The sequence below is a fragment of the Cinclus cinclus genome, chromosome Z (assembly GCF_963662255.1).
Source record: "Cinclus cinclus chromosome Z, bCinCin1.1, whole genome shotgun sequence".
NCBI classification, from domain to species: Eukaryota; Metazoa; Chordata; class Aves; order Passeriformes; family Cinclidae; genus Cinclus; species Cinclus cinclus.
In genome coordinates this window covers 54,016,098-54,043,032 of record NC_085084.1, presented here as the reverse complement: position 1 = coordinate 54,043,032, position 26,935 = coordinate 54,016,098, and the positions used below count along the sequence as shown (strand labels likewise).

The 26,935-nt window shown below is 36.6% G+C and overlaps 1 protein-coding gene across 1 annotated transcript in view; it reads right to left on the bottom strand.

Annotated features, from left to right (window-relative positions):
* Nucleotides 1-24,755, bottom strand: part of MPDZ (multiple PDZ domain crumbs cell polarity complex component) — an 82,557-nt gene extending 57,802 nt beyond the window's left edge. The window contains exons 1-11 of the mRNA XM_062513946.1: nucleotides 24,452-24,755; nucleotides 23,713-23,879; nucleotides 15,307-15,528; nucleotides 14,335-14,474; nucleotides 12,113-12,326; nucleotides 10,012-10,140; nucleotides 8,606-8,809; nucleotides 5,845-5,959; nucleotides 4,691-4,779; nucleotides 2,849-3,044; nucleotides 1,536-1,625 (exon numbers count right to left, since the gene is read on the bottom strand). Coding sequence (XP_062369930.1) covers nucleotides 1,536-1,625; nucleotides 2,849-3,044; nucleotides 4,691-4,779; nucleotides 5,845-5,959; nucleotides 8,606-8,809; nucleotides 10,012-10,140; nucleotides 12,113-12,326; nucleotides 14,335-14,474; nucleotides 15,307-15,528; nucleotides 23,713-23,879; nucleotides 24,452-24,467 — 1,582 coding nt within the window. The 5' untranslated portion in view covers nucleotides 24,468-24,755. The remainder of the gene's footprint in view (nucleotides 1-1,535; nucleotides 1,626-2,848; nucleotides 3,045-4,690; nucleotides 4,780-5,844; nucleotides 5,960-8,605; nucleotides 8,810-10,011; nucleotides 10,141-12,112; nucleotides 12,327-14,334; nucleotides 14,475-15,306; nucleotides 15,529-23,712; nucleotides 23,880-24,451) is intronic.
* Nucleotides 24,756-26,935: the final 2,180 nt, after the last annotated feature.

Genomic DNA, 26,935 nt, shown 5'->3' with positions numbered 1-26,935 from the left:
CAGACTGATTCAGGGGGATGGCTAAAATACTTAAAAATGTACAGTGATCCTTTTGGACAGACCCTGCATTTTACAGAGAATGTCCAAAAAACACAATCTGGAGATTTATTTATTTTTAAAACCATGAGCAAAACTGTGAAAGACTTTTCTGAAACTGTAAGTCCTAGAGGTCAGTAACAGAATGCAAGGAGTCCAAGCTCTTGGCATTTTTTTTCCCCCTAGACTCACATATATGCTCACATACAATGAGATAAAATTTTCACAGCTAAAGAACTGCAACAAACTTGGAAATGAAGGAAGGGGGAGAAGTATAGTGATACAGCAGCAGGCTAAGTAGTAAACTGTGGCAAATCTTAATTTGACTGAAAGTTTATTTGCAGGTTTGAAAAACAGAGAAATGCTTTCTTCCTGCTCATTTTCCCCTCATTCATATTGTCTAGGCTCTATGGCAGAAACCAATAAAAAGCAGTATTTAGATACAACAGCCCACAGACACAGCAGGTTTAACAGGATCCTAAATGGAATTCAAAGTCCATGGGCTGGGCTGTGTTTACAGTGAGTAACAAAATAAATTATTCAGATCTGAATGTTCATCACAGGCAAAGACAAGAGCCATCATTACAAAGTTATCATATTCCACTGATTTCAGTAAGAATAGAAAATTACTAAGAGCCTAGGACAGGGTTTTAAATCTAGTCATGGCTCACACACATTACTAAATATAAAGTCAGATGTTGCATGGCATTCAAATACGGCAATACCTTCCCCAAAGCAAAGACCCAGCAGTATTTGAAGGAAAGACAATAAAAAGAAATTCCTTCAGCTATCCAAGAAAACCCGAAACCAAGAGTTATGAAAAGATACATTTTGCAGAATTTTTCAGTTCAGTTCAGTTGTGTGGAAGCACAAAAATGTTATGCATCAAGTTATGTCAGAAACTGAAAAGTGTGTAATCACACAGGACTTCTGAAATGCCAAACAGTGACCTAGGAGAAGAAGCAGGAAAAAATAACCAGTAGAGAGCAGGAATCTTCACAAAGAGTATGGGAAAACTTGGAGAATATCAGTGCACCAGAATTGACTGAATTACAGACATTATAAGAGAATACTAAATAAAATGCAAGCTCAAAAATTTGTGAAAAGGAAATTTATGATATGTAGAAGTCCTGGAACTGTATCTGGGCAGCTGCAGACAACTGGAAAGATAATGCAGAATGGGAAGAATTTTTTTTTTCTAGACTAGACTGAAAAGAGTAGATATGCAAAGCTAGACTAGTAGAGGGTTGAGCAAGTAGCCAAAGCAGACTACTTCATGTGACATCTTCAGCATATAATTATTTTTAGACACATACATTAGTCCTGTTCCTACAACACTTATCATTAAGACTACATGAGTAAATATATGACTAGTTGTGACTTTCTAGTTCTGCCTCAGCTACAACTCACAGAAGATGGCAAGACACACAAAACACCTGACCTTTGTGTAAGCACATAGAAGTGCATTTTCACATAAAAAAATATGAAACCTTGAGAGCCTGTTTCCTGTTCTTTCATGTCATCTCCAATATTTACCACTCTGGCACTGCATGGCAGGGATGGGGATCCCTGTTCTGTTTCACTGTTATCTGAAAAAAAAAAAAAAGAAATCTTTTCAGCTATTTAGCGATTTCTTATGTCATAATACTCATCAAGCTAACAGGTATGCTCTGGGACACCAGCTCTCTCCTTCACTGGACTTCAGAGTACCCAGATTTGGTAAATGAAATCTGGCATGGTGGCCCAGAAGAAACATCACATTTCAAAGACATTGTCTACTATAAATGCTTTGCCTTCTCCAGTGAGTTTTCAATGAAAAAAAAAACCAACAAAAAACCCAGCACAACTATCAGTACCTGCAGGTCTATGAATGAATGAAATAATACACCTAAATATAACATTAATTAGCATTCTTGTATTAATTTCTTTTTTTTTTTCTTCTATGCAAATTAAAAAGCTGACACTGGAAAAAAAAACTACTTCAGCCTTGAAGACTTGCATATCTGGCACATTTTTCATACATAGAAAACCTCTCCTACCACCAAGTTCTATTTATGTATAAAGGTGTGAGTGAGAGGATGACATACAGGTAACATGTTACTGGCTCTGAAAATCTTGTGTGAGATGGGGATTAGGCCTGCATTGATTACTTGTGACATACTTTCACTGACATAAAACTATAACACAAGCAGCTGTCTTACGCTTTCAGCCCCTGTGCAAATATCTTGCATTCAAACACACTGACCTTCAATATGTGGCACATATACTTAAGTATGTGTAGAGTATGTAAGATAAAGCTGCACTAATCTCATGTCATCAGCAGCGAAATTATTACTGGTCTTGTTACATACACATCATCGATACCCAATCAGCCCCTAAATACAGGCTACTTCTCTCGTAGCTGTAGTTTGTAACAAGCAAGACTAAAAGGGGATGAGATTGATTACGGTCATCAAGGAGGGTGTTTTTCTGATTGCTTTTGAATGCACCTCTCACTCTTGAGCATAAATAAAACATTTGCTGCCTTCTTATTATTCAAACATTTGCAGGATCAAAGTCTTGAAGCAATTCAGCAATTCAGAAGTGCAGTGCAGGGAAGAACTTTCAACACTTACCTTGAAAATGTAGCAAATAATTCCACTGTGTCTAAAAGATTAATCAAACCATAGTAGACAAAATTCCATCCTCATGTACAGCAGCTCTGTCATCTGTAATAGCCACCCAGAATGAACCTGGGCCATTTTATTTACAGTTTGCAATTGAGAAGAAAAATGTTTCAAGCCAACTCTACAGCAAAGCCAGTTATAATTACCTTTGGCTGTGGTACTATCCATTGTTTCAAATAGCAAGTCCTTTTCAATAGGAGCACTGGAGTCCTCCTGGGGTGGAATACGATTTTCTTGCTTAAGACCTCTTCGAATCAAAGTGAGCTGAACTGTTTGTCCTGTGTGCCGCAAAACATCAACTGCTTGCTGATTAGTAAAACCCTGAAGATTTGTTCCATCCACCTGCAGGATTAAGCAGCCTTTCAGTTCACCCAGGGAGAAAAAGTTTAGGGAAAAACAGTGCAGTGAAGTCTCAGCATCGGTTACCCTAAGCAAAAACCAAGAGGAGGGGCAAGAACAAAACCTGTACAACTTCATGTAATTGGACATGCTCTGCACTCCCACTGGAGTACCCCAGAGCTAGGTGACAACCAGCACCAGAGCAAAGAGCGGAGGAGTGCCTACCATGGTGTGGCCAGGCAGATCTGATCTGCAGCATGGGAGAGGATACAGCACGTGCTGTGCAGGGCACATTGCGCAGCCTGTCTGCTCAATCTCTTCAGCCTAACCTACCTCCGAGGAGAAAATACTGGGTGAATAAATCAAGACATCCATGGCTAGGAGTTCTGGAGAGAGAAGAGTAAGGAGACACACGTCGATTCACTGTCATAGAAAGAGCTACAGTGCGCAGCCATCTTGAGGTCAAGTAAATTTAGATACAGAGAAGTCTACTAATGAACATCATGAAGTCCAATTTCCAAACAGAACAGTGTCGCAACCAGCCAGATGTTATCACTGGTTCATCATTTGAATAGTTTAAAGAATAAAATTTTGGTCTTCTCTCTCTGAAACTATTTGATTATCTCATGAACTCAGGTTTTTTTCTGAAATTCAAAACTTCGGCATTTCTCAATTCTTTCCCATTATCCCTAACTAGAACACACCACATTTTATTCTTCTTCTCCCTGCAAACTCCATAATATCCTATTATTTCTACATCTACCCCACAGTGCCTTAAATTTCTCAAATACTTCTTACAATACTGTGCTCTTTAAATCTTGTGTTTGTTTCTGCCTACTTACACAACACACATCATTATTTTAAGTCCTCCTAAATGAAGAATGAATCCCCTCGACCCTTAGTCATTTGTTGTCCTTCTCTGAAACTCTTCTAAATATAAAGTAACTAAAAATCAGGTGGGACTATTAATTTTCCTCCATGCTTAAATAAACCATGTCTTTAAAATGTTTTTTATTCTTCCATGTCTGAGATTACTCAAATAATTTTCTCCTTCTGTTTTTGCAGGAGAAGACAAAAACAAAATTTGGAATAATCAATTTTAGCCATTTCTACTCAGCATGTAAATCACTACAAAAAAGATATATACTTCCACAAAAAAACATGCAGGCACTTCTGGAGAGAGACCATAACTTGTTCTTAGTCCTGTCTTCACACAAATGCAAGGACAGATCTGTGAGAGACACAAAAATGCACTCCCTGCATTCACGACTTAATTTCACCACAGAACCAATGGTTTACAGATGAAAATGCACTCTTCTTCTGAACACCTAAAACTTTATTCACACGCTTTTAAAAATAATTTTGTAAACAGCTGAATCAAATTTTGGGATTTCACACCTACTTCCTATTGATCCGGAGAATATATGATATAGTCTCACATACAAAACAGACTTTTTAAAAGAAATACAAGTTATGTGCAGGTCACATAATCAGAAAACGTGATGAGATACTCTGTCAGAAAAGGACTCAGGACTGAAACACTGATCCTAAGTATTATTTTATACAAGTATTACATGAGCATTTCTTTGCTATATAAAGAAGCAGAGTCTTGTAGACCAGCAATCCCACTTCTTCATGTGTTTACTTACAACTATAATTTGATCTCCCACATGGATTCTGCCATCATGTTCAACAGCACTGCCTTTCGTAATACTTTTCACAAAGATACCAGAAGGTTCTGGGATGAAAAACAGGGAAAATTAAGTTCACTAACTTATTAAGAAACAATTTAAAAAACACAACTAAAGGCACCAGTTAAAGGAGAGGAGGAAAAAAGAAAACATATAATAAGATAATAAAATAATCATAAAGAAAGCAATGATTTAAGAAAAACATATATATTGATATTGTCTTAAAGAATGAGTCACATTAATGTTTGTTTGTATTAGATCACATTTCATTCAAAACTTTACAACACCAAATTCACAATTATTGATTCAACATAAGAAATATTCTAACTTACTTTCATCTAAATGTTGAAACCAACATACACAAAAAACATACCTCTGACTTTTGCCAGATTTGAACAGAAAATTCATCTTGAGTACACTAAGATGGTAATTTCTGAATTTTCTATGTACTTAATAACATCTTAAGAAAATGCATATTTGGATTGCCAAATTAAGATTATTATAAGGAAACAGGACTACAATTTATATTTGTACCAATTTTTACCTTTAGTTATCACTATTAGATAAAATGCCACAAAGTTTCAAAAACCCCAACAGAACTACAAAATTAAACAAAAAACCCCATGAAAACAGAAACATTTTAGTTACTAACCAGTTGCTACCTTTGAATCAGAAGGAAATTCTGATCACTTTCTGATTTTGAACCAGAAAGAATTCTTGATGCACTAGCAGCATTAAACAGATTGTTTAAAAATTACTACCAATCTCTGAAAACTACTCAGAATGCTACTGTGTTGCCTGTAAGAAGGCTACTTCTAGCAAAAAGGTCTCAACCTATTTTACCACTGTTTTTCAAAAACATGTAAGCACAAGTTTGGCCAAAAAAGACAAAAACTGACTGAAAAATACTGAGGTGGGATTTTATAATGTTATGAATTGCTTTTATTCTGAACATCCTTTTTACAAAAGGAATCAATTCTTTCTCCTTCACACATTTCAAATAGATTTTAGATGGTCAATGGTTCTTTTAAGAGAAGCTATACCAAAATTAAGTCTTTGAAGCACATAGTATGCAATAGACTGCATAATAAAGTGCAGGAATCAAAAATTACCTGTTATCTTGTCTCCAATGTAACCAGCAATAGTTATTCCTAAACCCTGGTTGTTTTTAGTGAGTTCAACATTGAACTTCTCCCCATCTTCACAGCTATCAATAGAAGTATCATCCTAAAAAGAAAAGAGGGATTACAAAGGAAGCTTTTTTTCCTTTAAAGATTCATCACATTCTTTAATGTAATACATAAAATTAGATACAAATACAAAAAACAAAGTATGAAATTTGCTTCTGCTCTTATTTTCTGTTTATCAGAGAAGAAAGAAATAGGTAACATTCCTCATGGTAAAGCAATGCAGGGCAGGTCATGGCCTCCTCACCCCACCACTCTGGGACATATATTACCTTTAACCAATCAAATAATTTTTGAATGACTAAAATAACCAGTGAAATTTGCACAAATTTCACAATTAATTTCTTTTACAGTAAGTTACATACATATGTATATGAATATGAAGCTGGCTGCCTTTCTGGCAGAAAAGCCATTCTCCTCAGAACTAGCTTTAAACTGCTGTGTTATTAAAAAGAGAAAAAAAAAACAAATTGTATTTTGTATTCTATTTGTCCAAATTTCTATTCATTAACTATAGGTATCTTCTCAAAACTTGCAGGTTTAAAATAAACTGAAAACTATCATTAGTCAGGTGATTACATTTCTTGCTTATGAAAGACTTAAAAATTTTGTTTTAGCACATAGCAATTGTACTTCCAGCTAGCTAAATAATTACAATATTCATTTATACCTGCTATGGCTCCAAATTTCAATAATAATGGATTTTGAGGCTATTTAATTACTTGTTGTTAATGAAAGTGGAATACATACTAAAATCCTATTTTAACAATAGGGGGGGTTTATTAAGTTTTTATTCTGTCCCTTCTGCATACCAAAGAGCAGCTTATTTTTTTTTAAGTGCCAATATGGCAACCAGGCAGATATTAACTAAACCAAATTTGACTAGGTAAGTATGAGCCAAAAAAAGACTGCAGGAAAGCTACGATGCTACTTGTCAAAACCGATCTGATTTGAGCTCTTTATCCAAGCAACTCCACCAGAAACCAAATTAAACACACAAGAAAAATAAATTTCTAATGCATTAATCATCCCTCTGACTGAAAAGAAAGGATTATTTTAGCCACAGGTAATGCTACTAAACAAAGATCCCATTCCGATAGCCTCAGGAATTTTTAAAGGATAGACATCTGCAGATGCAAAGCCATTCTGGTCTCAATAATATCTTTAAGAGCATCATGGAGACTCCACCCACACCATATCTGATAGGAAGAAATTAAAAAATCAAGCTGTTGGAATCACCAAATTCACTCCAGACCCAAATCAGTGAGTTTTTGCATGACTATTAACAGGGTGCCCCTTCCAAGGACACAGCATGAGCAGTTTAAAAATAGTCTGCCTACTGCCAGGAGAGAAGCACCAGGAAAGTGATGTAAGGAAATGGGAAGGTGGCAAAAACCTCAAATTGTGCCCCTTTGCTGCTTTGAGCTATTTTGTCAGTAGCAGAAATTGCATATATTCTGCAGCTCCAGACACATCTTTTAACATTGCATCATATAGCCTCAAAAAGGCAAATACTGCAGAAATATACACAGATTAATTTATAAAATTCAGCTTTTATTTTGAGAGATGCAATTCAGACAAGTAATACCAGGGTTAAATATCAATCCTTTTATCCAAAATGCAGAAAGGTTTTACATCTCTGAGTGTTGTAAAGACACAAAAGTACTGGTGTGAAATTTGTCTTCAATGCTTAGAAGTTTCCATGTTAAGATGAGCATTTTTTGCCTTATAGGCTCGAAACAGGGAATGAATATATGTTCGGTTTTCACAGATATCACTACAATGGATAGAAACAAAATGATGGTATCACCATCACCAATTATTACATAACAATCATGCATAAATTGCAAGGACTTCTCCTCAAATCCACACTGCAACTGAAGAAAATGTCTAGAAAAACAACAGGAGAAACTAAACCAAAAAATTCTATCTAGAGTTAGGCTCAGAAACAACAAACCTTTTCTTCTCTGATTAATTTACTTCACATATCCATGTTTAAATGCACGTGGTCGTGGCCTTATGTGGCAAAACATGATTCTCATGAAACCAAACTTTGTTACAAACATGCAGATTACCTATTTTGTAGAGACTTTGAACTGAAAACTCATCATAATATTTAAAGAATTTTTTTAAGTGGCTGACAGTTGTAGAGGAGTAATAATACTAGGTACAATCATCAGCGGGCTAATATGGGTAGCAGCTGGCTTACTTTTTATAGAAAACATCTAGCAAATGAGCAATGACAGGTGATGTAGGAAAGGATTAGCATCTGTGTGCTGGTTGGCACTGGCAGAAAATTTCTGATGAACAGATTAAATTATATGGAAAGAAAAAGGGCAGGCAGACAGAGAAATGCCAAAGAGTCAACTAGTTCAATCATGAAGAAAAGACTGCATTGCTTCAGTTGTCCCAAACTAATAACACATCCTTACAAGCAACCCAGAACAAGTTGTTAATCAGATTATATTTAGGGAAATCCTAAACCTTAATCCCAAAAGTCTTTAAGACTACAGCTCCTTGCACTGTGGACTCATTACATTTAAATTCTCTCTGACTGTCAGATGATAATAGTGTTACTGGGAAAGAAAGTCCTAGCTTTTGAGAACATAAACACAAAAAGACATCTAAATAGTAGCTAAAAAGGAAGAAAATTTGCAATGGGTTGCATAGGTTCACTGTTGCTTACCTGTTTTGCTGGTACAAAGGTAGGTACTGGTGTACCTGGAGGAACTGCTGGTAGAAGTGGCTCCTCAACAGGACCTCTTGCAATTACCAGTTTCACTCTATTTCCACACTGCCTTAGAACTTGTGCCACTTGCTCACTGCTCATTCCAGCTAGGTCTGTATCTCCAATTTTCAGGATATGATCTCCACTACACAATCTTCCATGCTGAAGGAAAAACAATGATGAAAAAATGCCATTTCTCCCATGTACCATGCAATTAGAAAAATAAACACATAGCCTTAGTCATTTCAAAGACATATATATCATGTGACTTTTTTTGTATGCCAAGTCAATATCCTAACAACATGGAGAAGAAAAGAAGGTGCCTAATGGCACATGAATTTTACTAGGAATCTCCACAGAAATATCCAGGAGATCGTTCATCAAGACATCACCCAAGCACAGAATAAAAAATGTGGTTAGTTATGGTTACTCCTACTGGTATATAACAACTGCATGTAGATTGCAGAACTTTGGGTTTCATTTTCAAGAACACTTCCAAAAAACAGCATTCAGCTTTGTACTGATACAAAAACACCAATAGTAGTAACAGGATTAACCACGACTTCAAAATAAAATTAATTTCTCTCTTCCTGTGATCTAGCTAAATGGCTTTACACTGGTTTAGTCTCTTACTGATTTACCTTTAATTAAAAAAAAAAAAAGCTTCAAATGAAGTCAGGCGATATGATGAGTGTTACAGAGAGAGGTTTCTAAAAGGAACCTATCTACCTGGTCAGGGGAAAGAGGGCAGCACCCATTCGTGGTAGCCTGTCCATGCATCTCCAGGCCGTGTTAGGCCACTACTACCATTGTTGGAAGACTGACAAGTGTCTCTATGCCTGCTCAATCCTTGACCATCATTAATGCAACTCTAGGTGCCAGTCCAACGAACAAGCTTGAAATGAGCTGTGATAACCAAATTCAATTCACATGAGCCCTTCAGGCAAGAGCAGAACTTGTCTTGAAGCAGACACATGAAGCCACATACCAGCTCCAAACTTCAGTAAGCTCAGCAGAGAAAAGCAGATGCTCTTAGCTGTTAGGGTACAGCAAGTCAATCTTTGGAGTCCTCAACACACCTGATTACGACCAGTACACTAGAGAAAGAATTAAGACTCTAAATGCACAAAACATATATAATGCTATGGATTTGAAAGCATGATTTAGAGCCTAATCCATCTTTAACATTCAAATGCAGAGACTCTTGCACTAAACATACCTTTACAGAAGTAAAATTTCAGTAATTTTTGTTTCCTTTTTTTACATTTATTTGGATAAAAGCTACAACTATTTGGTCCAATCATAAAAGTAAAGGATAACTTCACACCTTACTGAACAGAAACAGAGAGGTAGGTTGAATTTACCTGATCAGCCACCCCTCCTGGGAGGATGGTTTTAACAATCACTCCAGTTGACTTTCCCCCCACTATCCCAAATCCTAGACCTGAGCCATCATTCACCAACTCTATGGTCTCCACATGCTGCCAGTGAACCTAAAAGGAATAAATGTAAATGTGTAAATGATTAAAAACATAGAATCATAGAATTATTCAGATACAAAAAGACCTTTAATATTATCAAGTCAAATTATTAATATATGTATAAGAATTTGTAAGCTATTCTCTCTTATTTCTTGAGTACATTTTTAATAATGGAAGTTGGAGGCAGACAGACATATAATACCTTCCTAACAATTACTATTAGGTGTAATATTACATAATATGCAATCAGTAAATTACTAATTCTATAACAAGTGGAACTTCTCTGATACAAACCAGAGCTAGGTAATGGGTCAGACCTTTCAAGAGCTTGTTGAATGAATTTAGGTAGCAGCCTAGGGGTGCCCACCTTCATTCCCCTTGGCAGTCAGTAAATACTGAAGCTAGAAAACCACACAGGACTGGAAATTAAAATCTTCAGATAAGTGTATGTTCACACCAGCCATTATAACAAAGCACAGGAGAAAGCAAAACCCAATTCAGCATTTTTAAGGCTGAAAGCAGAACCAAATATTGTGAGGCAGGTAGTAGCAGAATTACCCCATGTAATAGTTTCCTGGGTTGTCTGATGACAACAGAACTAGCATGAAGTCATTCTGATGGCATAATTTGTGTTCTGACAGAAGCAAAACTGCTCTGAAAGAAAGACAAATCCTAGCTCACTCGCATGGGGCACTACTTGAAGGGACAGCTGGAAGCTCATGGTACTCTTTCTCCTGAAGAACTCACACAGTAAACTCACCTGAAATTTAAAATCACAGCTGCTGCTAAAACAGGTATAATCTTGAAATAAGCTTTTTTTTAATGAATGATCAAGGTATTGCAAACTCAATGCTCTGGGGTACCTGTTTGGAGATCTAGTCTTATCATAAATCCAGTATGACAAAGCAAAGCCTGAAGGAAAAAGAATGGCTCCTACCTAGTATGCTGTGTTTGAAACTGAAAAGAACACAAGAACTGGGAAAAGCATGCTAAAAAAAACCCAGAAGCAGCTATGGAATGTTTGTAAGAAACATTTTTTCACGCAAGGGAAGCTGTTCTTTTCAAGCAAGGGAAATGAACACAGAGGCAATCACAGAGAGAAAGAAGTTTGTCACAGCAATACTGGAGGAGAGCAGGCGTCTCCTATGTGCTGGCAGGAAAAGTTAGGTCAGTCAGCTGCACTCCTGCACACAGATATAAAGAATAACTCTGACATTTCTTCACTAAAGGTTTTATGATATGGATTAAAAACCATTTAAAACAGTTACTTTTTCCAGACTGATTGCTCTCTATATTACTGGTAACTGACTCCCTTAAAGAAGGGCCACAGATGACTGAACAGTAAAACCCACAGAAACTGAATACAGGACATTTCATCCCAGGACAAGCCATTACATGGGTAAGGTAAGAGGACAAGAAAGTTAAGTTAATATCACCATGTTTCTGAACTGTGTTGTCTACACCTAGATGCACAAAAGCTGTCATAAGAAAATACTTGCAGCAGAGCTGCTTTTTGGGGAGTCCTTAAATACATCTTGTAACTTTACTGGAGCTCCCATGCTAACAGGCAACAGAGAAACAAACTCAAAAGTACCCATACAGCTGGTGATGCAGATCAGATTACAATGCCTCAAAAAACTGTTTGCTCAAGCAGAGGGCAAAGAAAAAACTTCCTGATTACAGCAACCTCAAAATAAAGCTTCATCAAGTAAGGTAAACATGCTGTATTTGCACTGATGGATATAGATAATTTGGCAGATGGGAGCAAGGAATACATCCAAAATGAAGATTTTTTCCCCCAGCAAGCCTGAATATTTTCTACTCTTTTTTTAAGGCAAAGGTACAATAAAGATAAATAGAAGAAAAACTTCAAGATCTGTGGCAAAATGTACATACAAGTTACAAAAAATTACTCAAAAAGACTAAATGCAGTAAGCACATGCACGTCCAGAACTGAATAAACAGATGTTTGGGCTGTACTTACCGGGTTGGAATGGGCTGAAATTGTGCTAGCAGCAGATGGAGACCGGGAAACTACAGGACTGATGAGCTGAGGAAAACTGCCTCTAGCCACAACTAGCTGGACATTATCTTTTGCTTTCTGCAAAATGCTGATAGCCTGTTGATGTGTAATTGTCTGATCAAGGGCTTGTCCATTAATTGCAAGGATTTGATCTGCTTCCTTCAGCTTTCCATCTCTGTCACATAGGTGTAAACAGGAAGGAGGATGACAAAATAAACAAGTAAGAAAAATCACAAAGAAGCATTGTCACAGAAATTACAATATTTTGACAACTTTCCAGGATTTTTAATAACCTGGTCTCTATTCCCACCACTTATTTTAATCCACCCCTGCAGTTGTGCTGAAAAGGAGCTGATGTGGCATCCTGGCGATTGCTCCCTTTGAAGCTAATCCCACTGCTACTTCCCCCTGGCGACTACCCACTAGCCAGCTTTCTTCTCCCTGAACCCCCATGCGAGACTAAGCAAATTAATCTCACTTGCTCCCAACTACAGCCTGGGAACAAGGTTTATCCTTGACTTTGAGCCTCTTGCTTTACAGACCAAGTGCCCCACTTTGCTCAGGGCACCCATTCTGAATATTCATCAAACCATGGAGTGGAACATACTTTTATAAGTGTTAAAGAAACAAATTTTGTTTTGCTGAAAAACAAAGGGAGAAAAGTAAAAGAATAAACAAAATAAAAAGAAGGACAAAGAAAGAAACCAAACAAAATTGGTAAAATAGACCCCTTTTATACAAGGGGGAAAAGCCCTGAACAAATTAAAAAACCTCTTCACTTTCTGACAAAGGAAGCATCACTGTAAAATCACATACTGAGTCCTTCCTCAGATCTACTTCAAAGAAAATGTATGAAGCCTATACAATTGAATAAACCTCTCTTTCCTCCACCATTTCTTTGCATCCCAAAGAAGCAATGCTTTGATACTAAAGTGCAGCAAGGAAAACAAGGACCTGTTATTAAAACAGTCTTGGTGAGCACCTACACTGTAGAAACCCAGGTAGAGCACCCAGGCAGAAAAAGGCAATTTAGCTTCAACCCATACTATTTCACTTGTGAATTTGATTTTTCAAAGTGCTCTCAAAGGTTTATTAATGCCAGAGCCTTCATAATTCATAAGTAACATTTGTTGAATGCTCTTTTTTTGACAGTGAATCGGGCAGTGCCTGATTCAGTAACGATAGGTCTCACTTCCAAGCGGTAAGAGAAGTAAAAGCAAATACCTGTCAAATGAGAAGGAAATAAACAGAGAAAACTGAACTAAAACAAGAAAAACCCTCACCTAAACCAAAACAAAAATAACAAATAGAGAAGGTGGAAATTAGGCAGATTAAAAAATATTGTAGAGATATAAAGCATGCCACATTTTGTAACTCATTAACTACAATTAACTCTGTGTACCATGTGCTTGTCTCTCTACCCCATGTTCCTTGATTTACAGTGTTCAGATCACAAACAACCCAAAAATATCTCCCTAAAGCACAGTGAGAAACAGCACCAACAAGACTCGGCCTCTCCACACAACATACGGAGTACACCACAAAGCAGCTTGGGCAAGGATCCTGAGCAGTGACACACCTTACCAGTCTGCAGGGAATCAGTGCTGCTATCATCTACCACTGAGTCTGTATGCTCCCTCAGGCACTTGTCTCAGCATCAAGTTGTGAAATCCGAGTTTAACTCTAAAGCATACTTTCAGCAGGCTATTATTATTGCTGAGCTTCTATAATATCAGCTGAGTATCTCTGTGAATAACCCTGACTTTAGGTCAAGATTTGCTTAACCTCAAATATGGGTTTCATACCTGCTCAATGGCACTCTACCTAACAAATAACACTGCCAGACACAGCTGACTTTTTTGCACCAAACTGTTCTTCAGTGCTTTCAATGACAGCAAAATGCATATTTCAGCTTTAAAAGACAAGACACAGAAGAGCAGCTTCCTCTTTTTCCCCTATCTAAAAACTCAAGGAAAATTACATATATAGTTTCTACAAATTAAGAACAATTCACCTGTTCCAACATTACATATAATGAGACAAGCATTTTTACATCTGCAGTGATGGTCAGAATATGATGAGAGAAACATGCCCTTGTACCACAAAAATAACAGCAGTAACACAGCTGAACTGCAGTGTCACATTAACACTTGGTATAGTAAAATACTCAGTAATAATATTACCTATGTGCCACACTTCCCTCCTGGATTTCTTGCACAAATATTCCTAGTTCTCCCCTGTTTTCACTCTTGAGTCCCACAACACTGAAGCCTAGACCACCACTTAGAGGTTTAATAAGGTCAATTGTCTCAACAAGACGACCCTGTTCAGCAGAAGTTTAAAAAAAGGGTACAAATATTAAAAGGTTAAAAATGAACAAAGGTTAAACATGTTGAAAAGCAGTAATAATAAACATGGCAAACAACTTGGAAATTAATTTCTAATGGCAACTACAGCTAGGCAAGATGATATAAGCTAATAACCAAAACATAGTTGTTCCTTTCCAATTTCTTATCATACAGAAAATATTTGAGAAATAAGTATTATTGCAGCCCAGAAGAGGAAATCAGGAAAGATAAATATACAGAGTTTTGGTTTAGTAGTGACTGAAGAAGGATATATATATCTATCCTATCTTGCTCTGTTACAGATTAAATAGATAAATCCTAGAATATATGGTTGGACATTCCCAGCTCCAGCCTCTGAAGGGACTAATGCACCATTTCTGCCTACTACAGCAAAGTAGTAAGATTACAGGACAATACACAGCAAGATCAGAATTTCCATTTTATTTCCAAGAAATGCACAGAACTAGCTTTCATTAATTACGCATATGAGAGTATGCAATGACAAAGTAACTCCCTCATGCATAGAGCAGCAGTTTTACAATGAGCATGGAAAAATAATGTATATCTGTAATATACACACTGGTCAGCTGAAGACAGTAGCTCATGAGTGACAATGCCAGGGCTAGTTTCTCAACTGCTTTCTCATTTACTAATTGTTTCTCAAACTAAAAAGTTACTTTTCTTTTATACAATAAGTGGCATTGTGGTTTGTGTAGCAACTCAATTGCTTTTAAATAAACATACATGTATCCTAATCTTTATATAAGCAGTAATCCATATTCTGTGGTTATTATATGACAGGGTTACCTGGGACATGTTTCTGATCAGCTGCTCAAAGTCATCACTAGAGAATTTCCCATTAATCTGAGGAGTAATGGATCTCATTGATGCTTCTAATGCATTAGCTGGGCTGCCATTCTGCTGAGCCAACAAATACGACTCATTAAGTGGCAAGGATGCCACATTCACACCATGATGGAAAAGCTGAGGGAATTCACCACTGGACTGTATGGAAGGTGTAATATTCACCTGTAAAAGATTGAAGGCATTTATAGACAGAGCAGAAACCTTCTCATTAGGTAAGAATATTATCATAAGCCAATGGATCATCAGAAGTACCTGAAATTTCAATTTGCAATTTTAAACAGACATTTAAAGGGGAAAAATTACCTTCAATATTTATACCCAATGTAAAGTTGCAAACTACAAGCATAAAACACAAAAGAAATTTATTGGAACAGCCTAAAATTATTCTCCATACTCTGTCTAAAAGTCATTTGTTCCCATCACCATAGCATCTTGAAGTATTCCATCACTATGTTAAACAAGAACAAATTTTTCTACAGTATCAGTACTTAAGAAAAACAAAAACCAAACCAAAACAAAAAAAATGTTATCAGTTACTTTACAATTTTTAAAAAAAGTATTCACATATTGATGAAAAAATAAGTAAATCTCACAGCTACACAGAGAACAATTTCACAGGTCAGGGTTTCCACATTACTATGTACTACAGCTGCCAACGTGACTATCTGCATGAGCTAGGACTAAATACAAGATTACTGAACAAGTCTAAAACCACCAGGCTGATCTGAAATTTACAATCATACATTTACACAGATAGACTTTACAATCCACTTTTCTTAGAACAGAAAACAAAAAAAGAAAATTCTCTGTTTTGCACAGCCATAGTAAATCACCTATGCTCAAGCAGATCTGTGCCAACCAATCTAATGAGTGGCTGTTGGTGATATAAAACTCAGAGAAACCCTCATCTGTCTTTTGTCCCTTGACTGTCAATTGATACTACTTCACACTACACAAATTTGCTTCCTACTTGCCTGGCTCACTAACTACGTTATTACAATTTCAGACACTTTTCATAGTTTTACAATACACACTTTCTAGCATTCTGCATCAAAATACAGAAACCAAAGGTTCCTTTCTGTAAAATCCTATTTTAAACTTCAAGTATCAACAAAAATTTCAAAACAGTAGATACATTCTAAAATGTATACTATACCAGTCTCAACTGTTCAAGCATGTTATGTCTATTAGGTTTACCATATCAGTCCTACAACAGTCCAGTTATTAAAAGGCCAATATTTTTCTCTATCATACAATTCCATCTCATCAGAGTGTTTCAAGAAAATGCAATAAAACAAACACAACTTGTTGAACAACTTATGTGGTTGGGAAGGCCCTCAAGTTAAAGAAAAAATACTACAAGGCAGCATTAGAAAGAAAAGTTCTCAACAGCATTTCTTAGCCTGCTCTGACATAAAAGTCTCTAAAGAAGAAAGTTTGGATGTTTGGAACTTAGCAATTTTTATATCCCATTGATTATGTTCAATGTGAGGAATCATTTGGGTTATGTTTCAAACAAATTGTAACACCTAAAATGTGCACGTATGCACTTTCTTTAACAAGCTTGTAAGGCACATGTAGATAAGCCTTGTTTCACAGTTCATTACATGTAACAACACTCAGAGACATAATCAAATTCTATCCTTCTAAGAATATAAGACTTCCCCTTACATCACATGAATGGATTTGAAACTAGTAAAATCTATGACGTACTCGTACTTCTTAACTGCGTAAGGCCATATAAAAGGTCAATTCACTTCCACCTTCCCAACACTGTCCATTTCAATGTATAAAACTCTATAACTGAACTTGGTCAATTATGTGCTTTATTTTTTCATTCCCCTCCACCTTCAAATCTTCTTATAGAGCCTGTTGTTATGCTTCCTCACACAAAAAAATGGTCACTGGTGAAATCATGAATCCTAGGTGTATCTAACCTTACTGCAATTAACCATTTTCAACTGGTTCTACTAAAATATTTTTACATTTCTACAGCAATATGAAGCTGCCTAAGAGATATATATGAGATGCATATCTGAACTACCTTTCAAGTGCATCCAAAGACCATAGTATACGGGTCTGATATCACAAATGTTAATAAGTCTTAGATTCAAGTTCATTTTCTAAATTGCAGTGCTCATTGCAGAAAATAGGACTGATTTACCCTTTCTGCTGAAGGTTACCATCCTCAGAGCATTCTTGGTCAAAGCAGTCCTTAGAGAACTAATCGGCTGCTCTGGCAAAGCTAGCAAAGTTAGCCTAAACAAAGAACAGAATAGTAGGAGTAAAAACTACCAATTTTATCCAATGCCAATCAGTGAGAGCTCACAAAACTGCTTTGTTGCAGCTTTTGGAGTGGTAACTTCAAACAACGTGAGCCAGGCTCAGCAGCTGATCATGGTAATAATTTCAATCAGTATGATTGCACCTAGAGAAAAATACATTAAATGTCTGCAATTTCATTTAGCACCATTGTAACTGCATTATTCTGTCCTGGGGGGTCTTTTACTGTGGTAGGAGCTTCCAGATGTTTAATGTTTCAGGGTGGCAGAAGGGAAGAGTCACTGGTATTACTGATAGTCCTACAAAAACCCTACTGTGTCTGAATTCCCCACTTTGAGTAGAGTGCATAGTCATTTCTAAGACAAAAAATGGGAAGGAAAATTTTATAATAATGCTAAAAGCAAAATTTGAGACCAGGTACAGAAAGCTAGAACACCTTCTACTTTACAAAGAATAAGCCAAGCAGGGAAAAAAGGAGAGAAACAGAATTTTATCTCACAGAAACTGACTGTAGCTGAGAGCCTACTGCTTTAAATTTATTCCATGTCACCACAGAGTGTTTCAGACTGCTAACACAAAGACAATCCCAGTTTGTGAAACCTCTCTCTGCATAAAAAAACTTTCACATATCTAGGGTACTTCTTTACACACACATGCATAGGGAGCAAGTTGCACCAGAAAAATCATGTACAAAAACCTACATCAAGCCACAGTAATTAAAATTATGGCAGTTTTACAATAGTATGAATGTTATAAACGGTGTTTGCATTATGATACTGTTTTTCTCTAGTATACAATAAAAGACTCTCTGTATATATAATCACCAAAGAAAAAGTGGAACTACACATCAAAAATAAAAGGTTTTAGAGTATGACACATTGCCCTTATGAATAGTATTACATGCCTAATCTGAATCCAAAATACTTCTTGTACCATTCAATCTTGCACTATGATTTAAGTATGTTCTCCCAGTACTACTGAACAGTGAATTGATTACTTTAGTCAGCTCACTGCACTGTCTGCAATGTTCTAAGAGCAGAGTACCCATGATGGGCACTTTAACTTCCACCTGAACATCTACCCAGTATCACCATGCTACTCCCTACTCAAGTTTGAAGGACTTCTTCAAAAAGGATAAGGCAATGTCCTTAGGGAATTTATGGATTTCTCCCTGGTACAGAATTTGCATATTCTTATGCTGAAATAGAAGTAGCAATAGGCCAATTAATTTTTTTAGTTTTTACACTGTATGTTTTCACTGACCAAGTCTTTTTCAAACTAGCAGTATAGTGACCACTTTCTCAGTTTGAAATTTCATCCTTTCTCCGTACTTTTGTGAGCTGAGGCATTACTGCAGACACATGGGAATTGACTGACTTCTCCTATTCTTTCTGCTTTTCAAAGCAAAAGATGGAAGCTGTTCATGTTTTCCTAATACACATTACTTAATAACAATTTCACTATTCTGAAAACACTGGATTATATTTATTTGCATGATGGTTAAAATATCACTGAAAAGAAGTCATGCATACTATATATATTTCAGGAAAGGAAATAATAATCATCCAATTCACACTAGCTTAACTAGAACTTCAAAAGCTTCTCAAAATTTCAGTACAACAGCACAGCTACAACACAGTATCAAACAATCACATCAACAGCAATTGACAGCAACATCTCGCAACTGATAGCAACATCTCATTTCCATCACACCTTTTTAAACAAACACAGCACATGTTTAATGGAAGATGTGCTCAGCGCGTGAAGCCAGCCTCACAAAAAATGTCATCTGACTACTGAAACTCCAAGAAAAAAATAACAGTTTAACACTTTTTTGAGTTTAACAGAGTAAAGTTTTGTTTATGTATGTGTGCAAAGACCTTATATTTCACATCTCCTCTTCTGAAACAAATATGGCTACACCTTAAAAACTGTAAGATTTTATAAGGTAGAAGTTCAGAATTCCAAGACAAATTATAAGCAGAAATGTGATGACCACTCTCTTCCACATGCGCCCCAAAGTCCAGGTTATAGCCTGAAAAAGTAAAGAATAACTGATATATATTCTTGCTAACCACAGAAGTATAGGTTAGTCCAGGTGGAACAATAAACCACAAGTGTAAATCTTAAAATGAAATATTTTTCATAGCTTATAAATTGCACTACTTTGCAGTAATATAATCACCATAATTTTGTTTTTTAAAAGTAGCTTTATAGCACTGTGGTTGTACAATTACAGTATGAAACATTACTGCTTTGTCTTATAAGCTTGCTTATGCTATTTTTCCTTGATTGGCTTTCTCCTTATGGTATAAATATCTCCAATGGGGACATAATTTAACAAGATAAAAACAAAAATTTATAAATACCACTTAGTATGACAAAATTTTAGTCACACAGATAGACAAATACAATCAAGCAATGCTTATATGCAGTAGCTCAAAATACTTATTGAACAAAAGAGCAACACAAGCCATGTCTGCACTGTATCAACATCTAAAGCAATGCACTCAACATTCCTAGGTCTCAACTTAGACAAAAAGAAATTTTCAGTATGTCTGCACTCCAGCCACTGCGGAGCAGCCCTGGACACCCCAAGAAGCACAAGTCTGATTGCAAGATTCCTGAGTAGCAAAAAGGCCAGATGTGACAGCAGTCACACTGGAAGCAAGGAAGCACAAGCCAAAAAACATGCAAGCACAACAGCAGGGAAAGGCCCTGAGCTCCCAGGAAAAGGAACTGGCACCAGCAGCTTTCTGCTGGTTGCACCTTTATGACTCCAACCTCAGAGTAGATGAAGCAGATCCCAAATTAGAATTTCCTGTGAGTACTCCATTGAAAAGAGCAAACAGTATTGTTGCCTATAGGGGATCAAAACATGAACTAAGTATCTCCAGTTGTGCAAAATACAGAGTTAACACTCTTAAGTGTTCACAGGCAATATGAAAAGACAGTTTCTCACTTCTTCCCTATATCCTCTCTTGCACTGACACCCAGCTACTACCCACCACTACACTGTGAAGGAAAAACTATGGTCAAACTCACAAGTAAAAAAAAAAAAAAAGCACTACAAACAAACAAACAAACAAAAAAGAAAACAAACTAACAGGAACCAAAACAAACAGAACAAAATTAAAAAAAAAAACAACCACACAAAACAAACCACCAAATATAAAACCCCCAAAACTGAGAATTGCAGCCCTGCCATCTGAGCCAACCACCAGATATTTTGTTCTGGCATAGCTCTGAGTGGAAAGGAGGAAGGAAGAGATGTGGAGGAGGGGGTGAATAACTGAAGGAATGGAAGTGAAGCAGGACAGAAACGCTAGCATGGTCTGATCATTTTCTTTAAAATAAACTGTTATTAAACTATTTGAAACCACCACAATCTCTATTTTTCTCCTCTGTCTCTGCCTTATCTTCAAACAACAAGACTGCTCTTCAACATTAGAAAACAAGCACTAAGTGAAGAAAAAAAGACAGGATAATACAAGAAAAAACCTGGTTCCTTCAGTGTTCCCCAGCTCAAGAGACTTGTGAAGTCAAGATGGTAATTAAAAAAAAAAACATTGCTTTGTTGTGCCTAGACATTTCCACTTCAGTTAACTTCACAGTGACAGTTTTGCAGTACAAACAAATCCTGGTTGCTCATTTAAGAAAAAAAAAAAAATACCCCACAACTTTAAACCCTACTAGTAAGGCATCATATTTGCCGACTTCAGCACCGTGCTTCAAGATGCACACACTGCACAGATAGAGGGCAGGACTTTCACTATCATCTCTCTGCCTTCCAGACACAGCATCCCAAGCCAGAATACACCCTTACCTTGAAATTTATTGATAAGAGAGGTCCACAATGAAGTCTCACTGGTTGATCTACTTCTGCTGGTATAATTACAAGCAATCTGTTTGACTTGTAAACTATGATTCTGGCTTCTCTGCTTCCATCCCCACCTTCAAACTACGCTTTCCTAAAAGATGACCTCCTGGAGAATTTTGCAGTAGTCTTGTAGCTCTTTAAAAAGTCATTAAAAACACAGGAGCAGTTAAACAGACTATCACACTTCACTTCAAAAATAATTAAATCCCCATTCAACTGCCACTGCAACTCATCATTAAATATAAAAAAATTAGCCATCATAGTCTCCAGTGGACAGATACTGCAACACATTGTCATTGCACAACTCAGCACCATTTTTAATCCTGTCTCAAACATGGCTCTGACTGCAACTGTTGGGACACAACTTGGCTTTTTAGTCTCACACAGCCTGGCCAGAAAACATGCTCACCACTCACATGCCTTGCAGTTTTCATCAACCTGTAGCTTAAAAGTTACAAGAGCACAGTACTGTCAGAGTTGTAAGAAGGGTATCCTAGAAAGGTGTCCTTAAAAGTGAGTCTTTGAAAACACAAGTTTTTTTAACATAACTGTCTATTTCATGCTTCTAGTCTTTGTCCTATTTCAGTATGCTTTGAAAATATTTAACTAGCACAAAATAAAAACAAATAATCTCATATTATATTGTAGGGAAGAAGTTCTACAGAAAAAGTACAGGATAAAGAACTGACACAAAACTAAGAACGCTGAAAACATGTATTTACATGTGTAAGTGTTCATATAAGCACACATAAAAAAAGGGAATTCACATCCAAATAGCTCCCCTGTCAACTAGACAGGGTATATACCATGCAATATGCACAGATCATGAAAGTTACTTCACAGATAAACCTGCAGAGCCCAGAGAGAAGCGGAGTTATTATTTGCTTTTTAAAAAATACATGCCTTAAATTACCCATCCTAGTATCCCCTGCTTTGTTTTCTAATTTAGGCAAGTGTATTTAAAAAGATAGCCATCCTTTAACTTCACAGCTAATGTCCAGAAGTGAAAATTTAATTTGCCATTTTACCAAACTCTTATTAACATTTCAGGCATCCTTTTACTTCTCACAACATGTTCCCAGGGTCTTCACCACATTGACACAATTTCTGGACGCTACTATTAAATTCTCATTTTCAAATAGCAGTACAAGCAAACACTCAGGACAGTTTTTTTCCCTGAAATTTTTTACAATTACTCCATTGTCATCAAGTCTCTTAATACTAAACAGACAAAGTCTGAAAAACATTGTGATGAATACAGCATAGACACCATTCTAATTTATTTCTCGTCTGTACAAAATGGCATCAAGATGATCCACATGTTACGCAATGAAGGGCCACAGTGCATTCTTCTGCCACACAGCTGAAGTATTTGTGAGGATTGTGAGGAATCCTCCTCATCAGTCTGGTCAGAGACCAGACAGGGCTCCACACAGACAATAACGTCCACATGCAGAGTCCGCTCCCTTCCACTTCAGCAATTCTGCATACCAGAACAGAGCTGGCCATCTTGCAGGGGTCAACAGGAACAACAATTTGTGAAGCCCAGATACATAGTTTAGTCCCAATTCAGTTACTGAATGATTTTCTATATTCCTAAAATTCTTATTATGCTGACAAGAAAATTATAGCAACAAAAAAGTCAGTATAGCCAAGTTTCTGACCCTTTTCTCAAGCATTGAAAACATGCAGATAATTAATACATTACATCCTGAGAAAGGATGGCAGGAGCTCCAGCTTCTCTTTGATCTTTTATTCCTATACAAAGTACAAAATAGATCTTCATAACCTTCTGAAGTCAACCATTCCACAGCCTCCCTCTACATCCTCATTTTAGCAGGGTAAGACACAAAAGAGCAATAAAAGGCTCCTAGGAAAAAAGTCCTAGACCTCACAGAAAATATGTTCCTTTTGAAGGGCAGAGAATGAAAGCTGTATGTTAACCCCCACCCATATCACTATTTCCCTACCCTGCACATTTTAAGTAATGAGCATATACATAAAAATCACGTACTCAAAATATGGCCTGAACAAAGCCCTGAAAAGTCAATGGGATAATGCCCCTGAAGCTTTGGATCAGATGTTTAGTTTAAGTTATTTCACTTTCAACAAGCAGAAACACACACATCTTTGCATTACCTTAGCAAGTTTCTCCTTGCATTTGGCAAGACTGATTCTCCTACCTGATCTCTCAGTTGTTGAACAGAAGTCTGAAGGCTCAGAATTTGATTAAAGAGAGGACTCTGCAACACTGATTTTAATAGGCTCAGTTTCTCCTCATTTGCAATGTCACCTCGATCACGAAGTTTTGCCTGTAAGCGCTCCATGGCCTGGAGGGCCCGATGTGTATCTGTAGCAATAATCATTCCTAGTCAGTAGCAGTCTACAAACAGCCACACAAGGTAACAGGTTTAAATATAATTCTTTTTACTGTTCAAACTACAGAAAACTGAAATGGCTCTATTTTGAACAAAAATCCCAGCCTGTCTAATGAAGCACAAAGTCAGAGGCAAAGCATAATCCAACAAAAATTGTATTTTTATCCACCAAGAAATGGGTTGCAAAAATGAGATAGCCTACATTCAAATTCGTTTACTGAACTGTGAATTGTGGCTACAGTCCACTGTAAATAAATAGTGGCATAAATAGTCATAATAGAAAACATTTGTCTTCCATGCAAACTATTAATTCCAGAAAAATTAAAACAATGAAATCAAGACAAGGCTAAAATTTAAGTATATTAAACATATGATCATAGAGCTTTTGTTTTCAAATACAAAAACCCAAACACAACATGCATTTCTAAGCACAGTAGATAATTTTTTTCAAAAGGTCTCTCAGCAGTATACACCCACATCCCAAATCTATCACACACACTTGATTTGGCCACAAAAGTACTGTGATACAAATGAAAAAAATTACCAATTGTTTCCAACATGTTTTCTGCCTCTTGGCTTCTATTTCAAGACTGCAGAGAGACAAGTAAATATTTTCCTGAAAAGTAACAGAAAGGAAAAAAAAAGGTTACATTTTTAGAAACACTAAGCTCTGAAGGGAAAGAAAAAAAGCTTAACTTTAGAAAGTAATAAATAGCAAAATAACAATCCACAAAAAAAACAAAAACAAAAACTCCACAGATAATTAACATAACCTCAAAGGTGAGCATATTTTGACTTACTCTGGCACTCAAAACCTTCCTGAAAATTGCTTTAGGAATATACTTTGTAATATATGTGCATTTCCATATCAAAGCTGCTGTCTGCATACTGTTGCACAACATGTCCTGCATTGCTTTAATCAGACACTGTGAATCACAGCTGCCACTGATATTTTACATTGTTTCATTGCTTTCCTTTTCAAGTTACTCACAAAAAAGATATTCCCTGAGGAATCAGTTTTCAAGCTCTATGTTGACAATTTCAGGCACATGAGTCACAGTACATTTTTTACAGTCACCTTAGGAAGAAAAATCACGTAAACCCCAAGGCTACAGTCTTGCAGGATTCTCACCATGGAGACTCTACTATTAGTATCTATTGGAATTGAGACTCAGATGTGGATGACAGCTGAGTTGTCATCAGTGTGGGTTTCCAGGATGGAAATTCTATTGGGATAAAGAAATTCTGAAATTGCTTTGTTTATTCTTCTTTGTTGGTTTGTTTTTTTCAGGTTTTTGAGGGCTTTTGAAAAATGTACACCTGCAATTGCTCAGAAATTTGCAGTGACAGAACATGTTTGATGGAGATGGATAGCTGAGGAGAAGTGAGGAGCTTAAGTATCATTGCAGATATATGAACTGTAGATCTTATCTTTCATAATGGTGCTTTTGTTTTCTTTATAGTAGGAAAACACTTCAGTACAGCACACCCACTTGAATCTGGAGAGCTTAAAAACATGCAGAGCTGTGATCACTGAGCATTGAGGAAAAATTATTTTTTTTTCTTGAGATTTTGGATAAAAAGAGGAAAAGGAATGATGTTGACAGATCACTAGATAAGACAGCCAAATGGAATCATTAGTTATAGAACCTTACCAATTTGTCAAGCCTATACTATTTGCAGTTTGTGCAGAAAAAGCAAAACAAATGAGTTTAAAATGATTTCAAGTTCCATCAATATGACTTTCTTAGTTTCAATACACCTGAAGCTTCCCATCAGGTTTATTCACAGAAATACAGAATGGCTTATGTTGGAAGAGACCTTAAAGATCATCTAGTTCCAACCCTACTGCCATGGGCACAGAACTTTCTACCAGATCTTGCTACTTGGAGCCCAATCCAGCCCACTCAATGAATGGGGAGTCCACAACCCCTCTGAAGATTGCACTTGAATTGGACAATACATTGGTACAGAATCACTGATCATCCTTTTTAGAATAATATACAATATTCAAACCCCTTAAATCTGACTTTGTTAAAGTAATGTTACTCCATGATCCAAATTGTCTTTAAATAAAAATAAGCCTTTATGATTTTTTTTCCTACTTGGCAAGAAAAAAACCAGCATGTGATTATCAGAACTGAAAAAAAAAAAAACAACTATCTTGTATTTTCACACTGTCACTCTACAAAACAGGACAAAATTAAGTCTATTTTACATGGGAAGGGCAGGACAAGATTATTTAAACACTATGAAGGAAGCTGACTTCCCCAAACCTTAATCAGCCACAGTTTTTCTTTCTAGATTAAAAACTACTATTACTTCTATTCAGAGCCCCTATTTAAAAACAGAGGTATTTTTATGCTTGTTGATGTTTTCCTCAGCGGCAGTGCTTATCAAAGCTGGTCTTTCTTTCCTGTTTCACTGTTCCAGTTCTTTCTCAATACCTACTCTTGGGGTAGTTGATGGAACCAGAGAACTGTGCAAAAAATTAGAAATTAAGTATTTTTCAGTCATTTCATTTATCACAGCACTATAGACACAAACGCAAAACATCATATGCTCAACAGAGGAAACTACTCAGGAAGAACAGAGGGTTAGTGTTCTGCTTCAGCTCTGCAAGGACCTCAAGAAGAGATGCAGCTGCAAAATGTCTCTTATCTTTATGAGTAGCTGGATATTGCTTTACCTTAGGACTCAATTGGACTAAAATCTCATTCTTCTTATGCTGTGAAAGGCAAATTTTACAAGTGACAGCACACAAGGTCATCACTGTGTTCATGCAACCCTGAAGGTATGAACTCTAATAACATACAGTAGAAGATTCTGAAAGCAGACACAAGTCCTAAACCTATCTATAGGTTGAGATTATGCCATGTAATTTGCAATGAAAAGAAGTCCTTAGCTCTGCTAAGACACTCCTTAACTACTTTCTATTCACCTCATGCTTTAGAGAGGAGTGAATAGTTCTCTAATGCCATGTCTAGTCTAGCATCAACAAATCCATTTTGAACTCTCAGTTTACTCT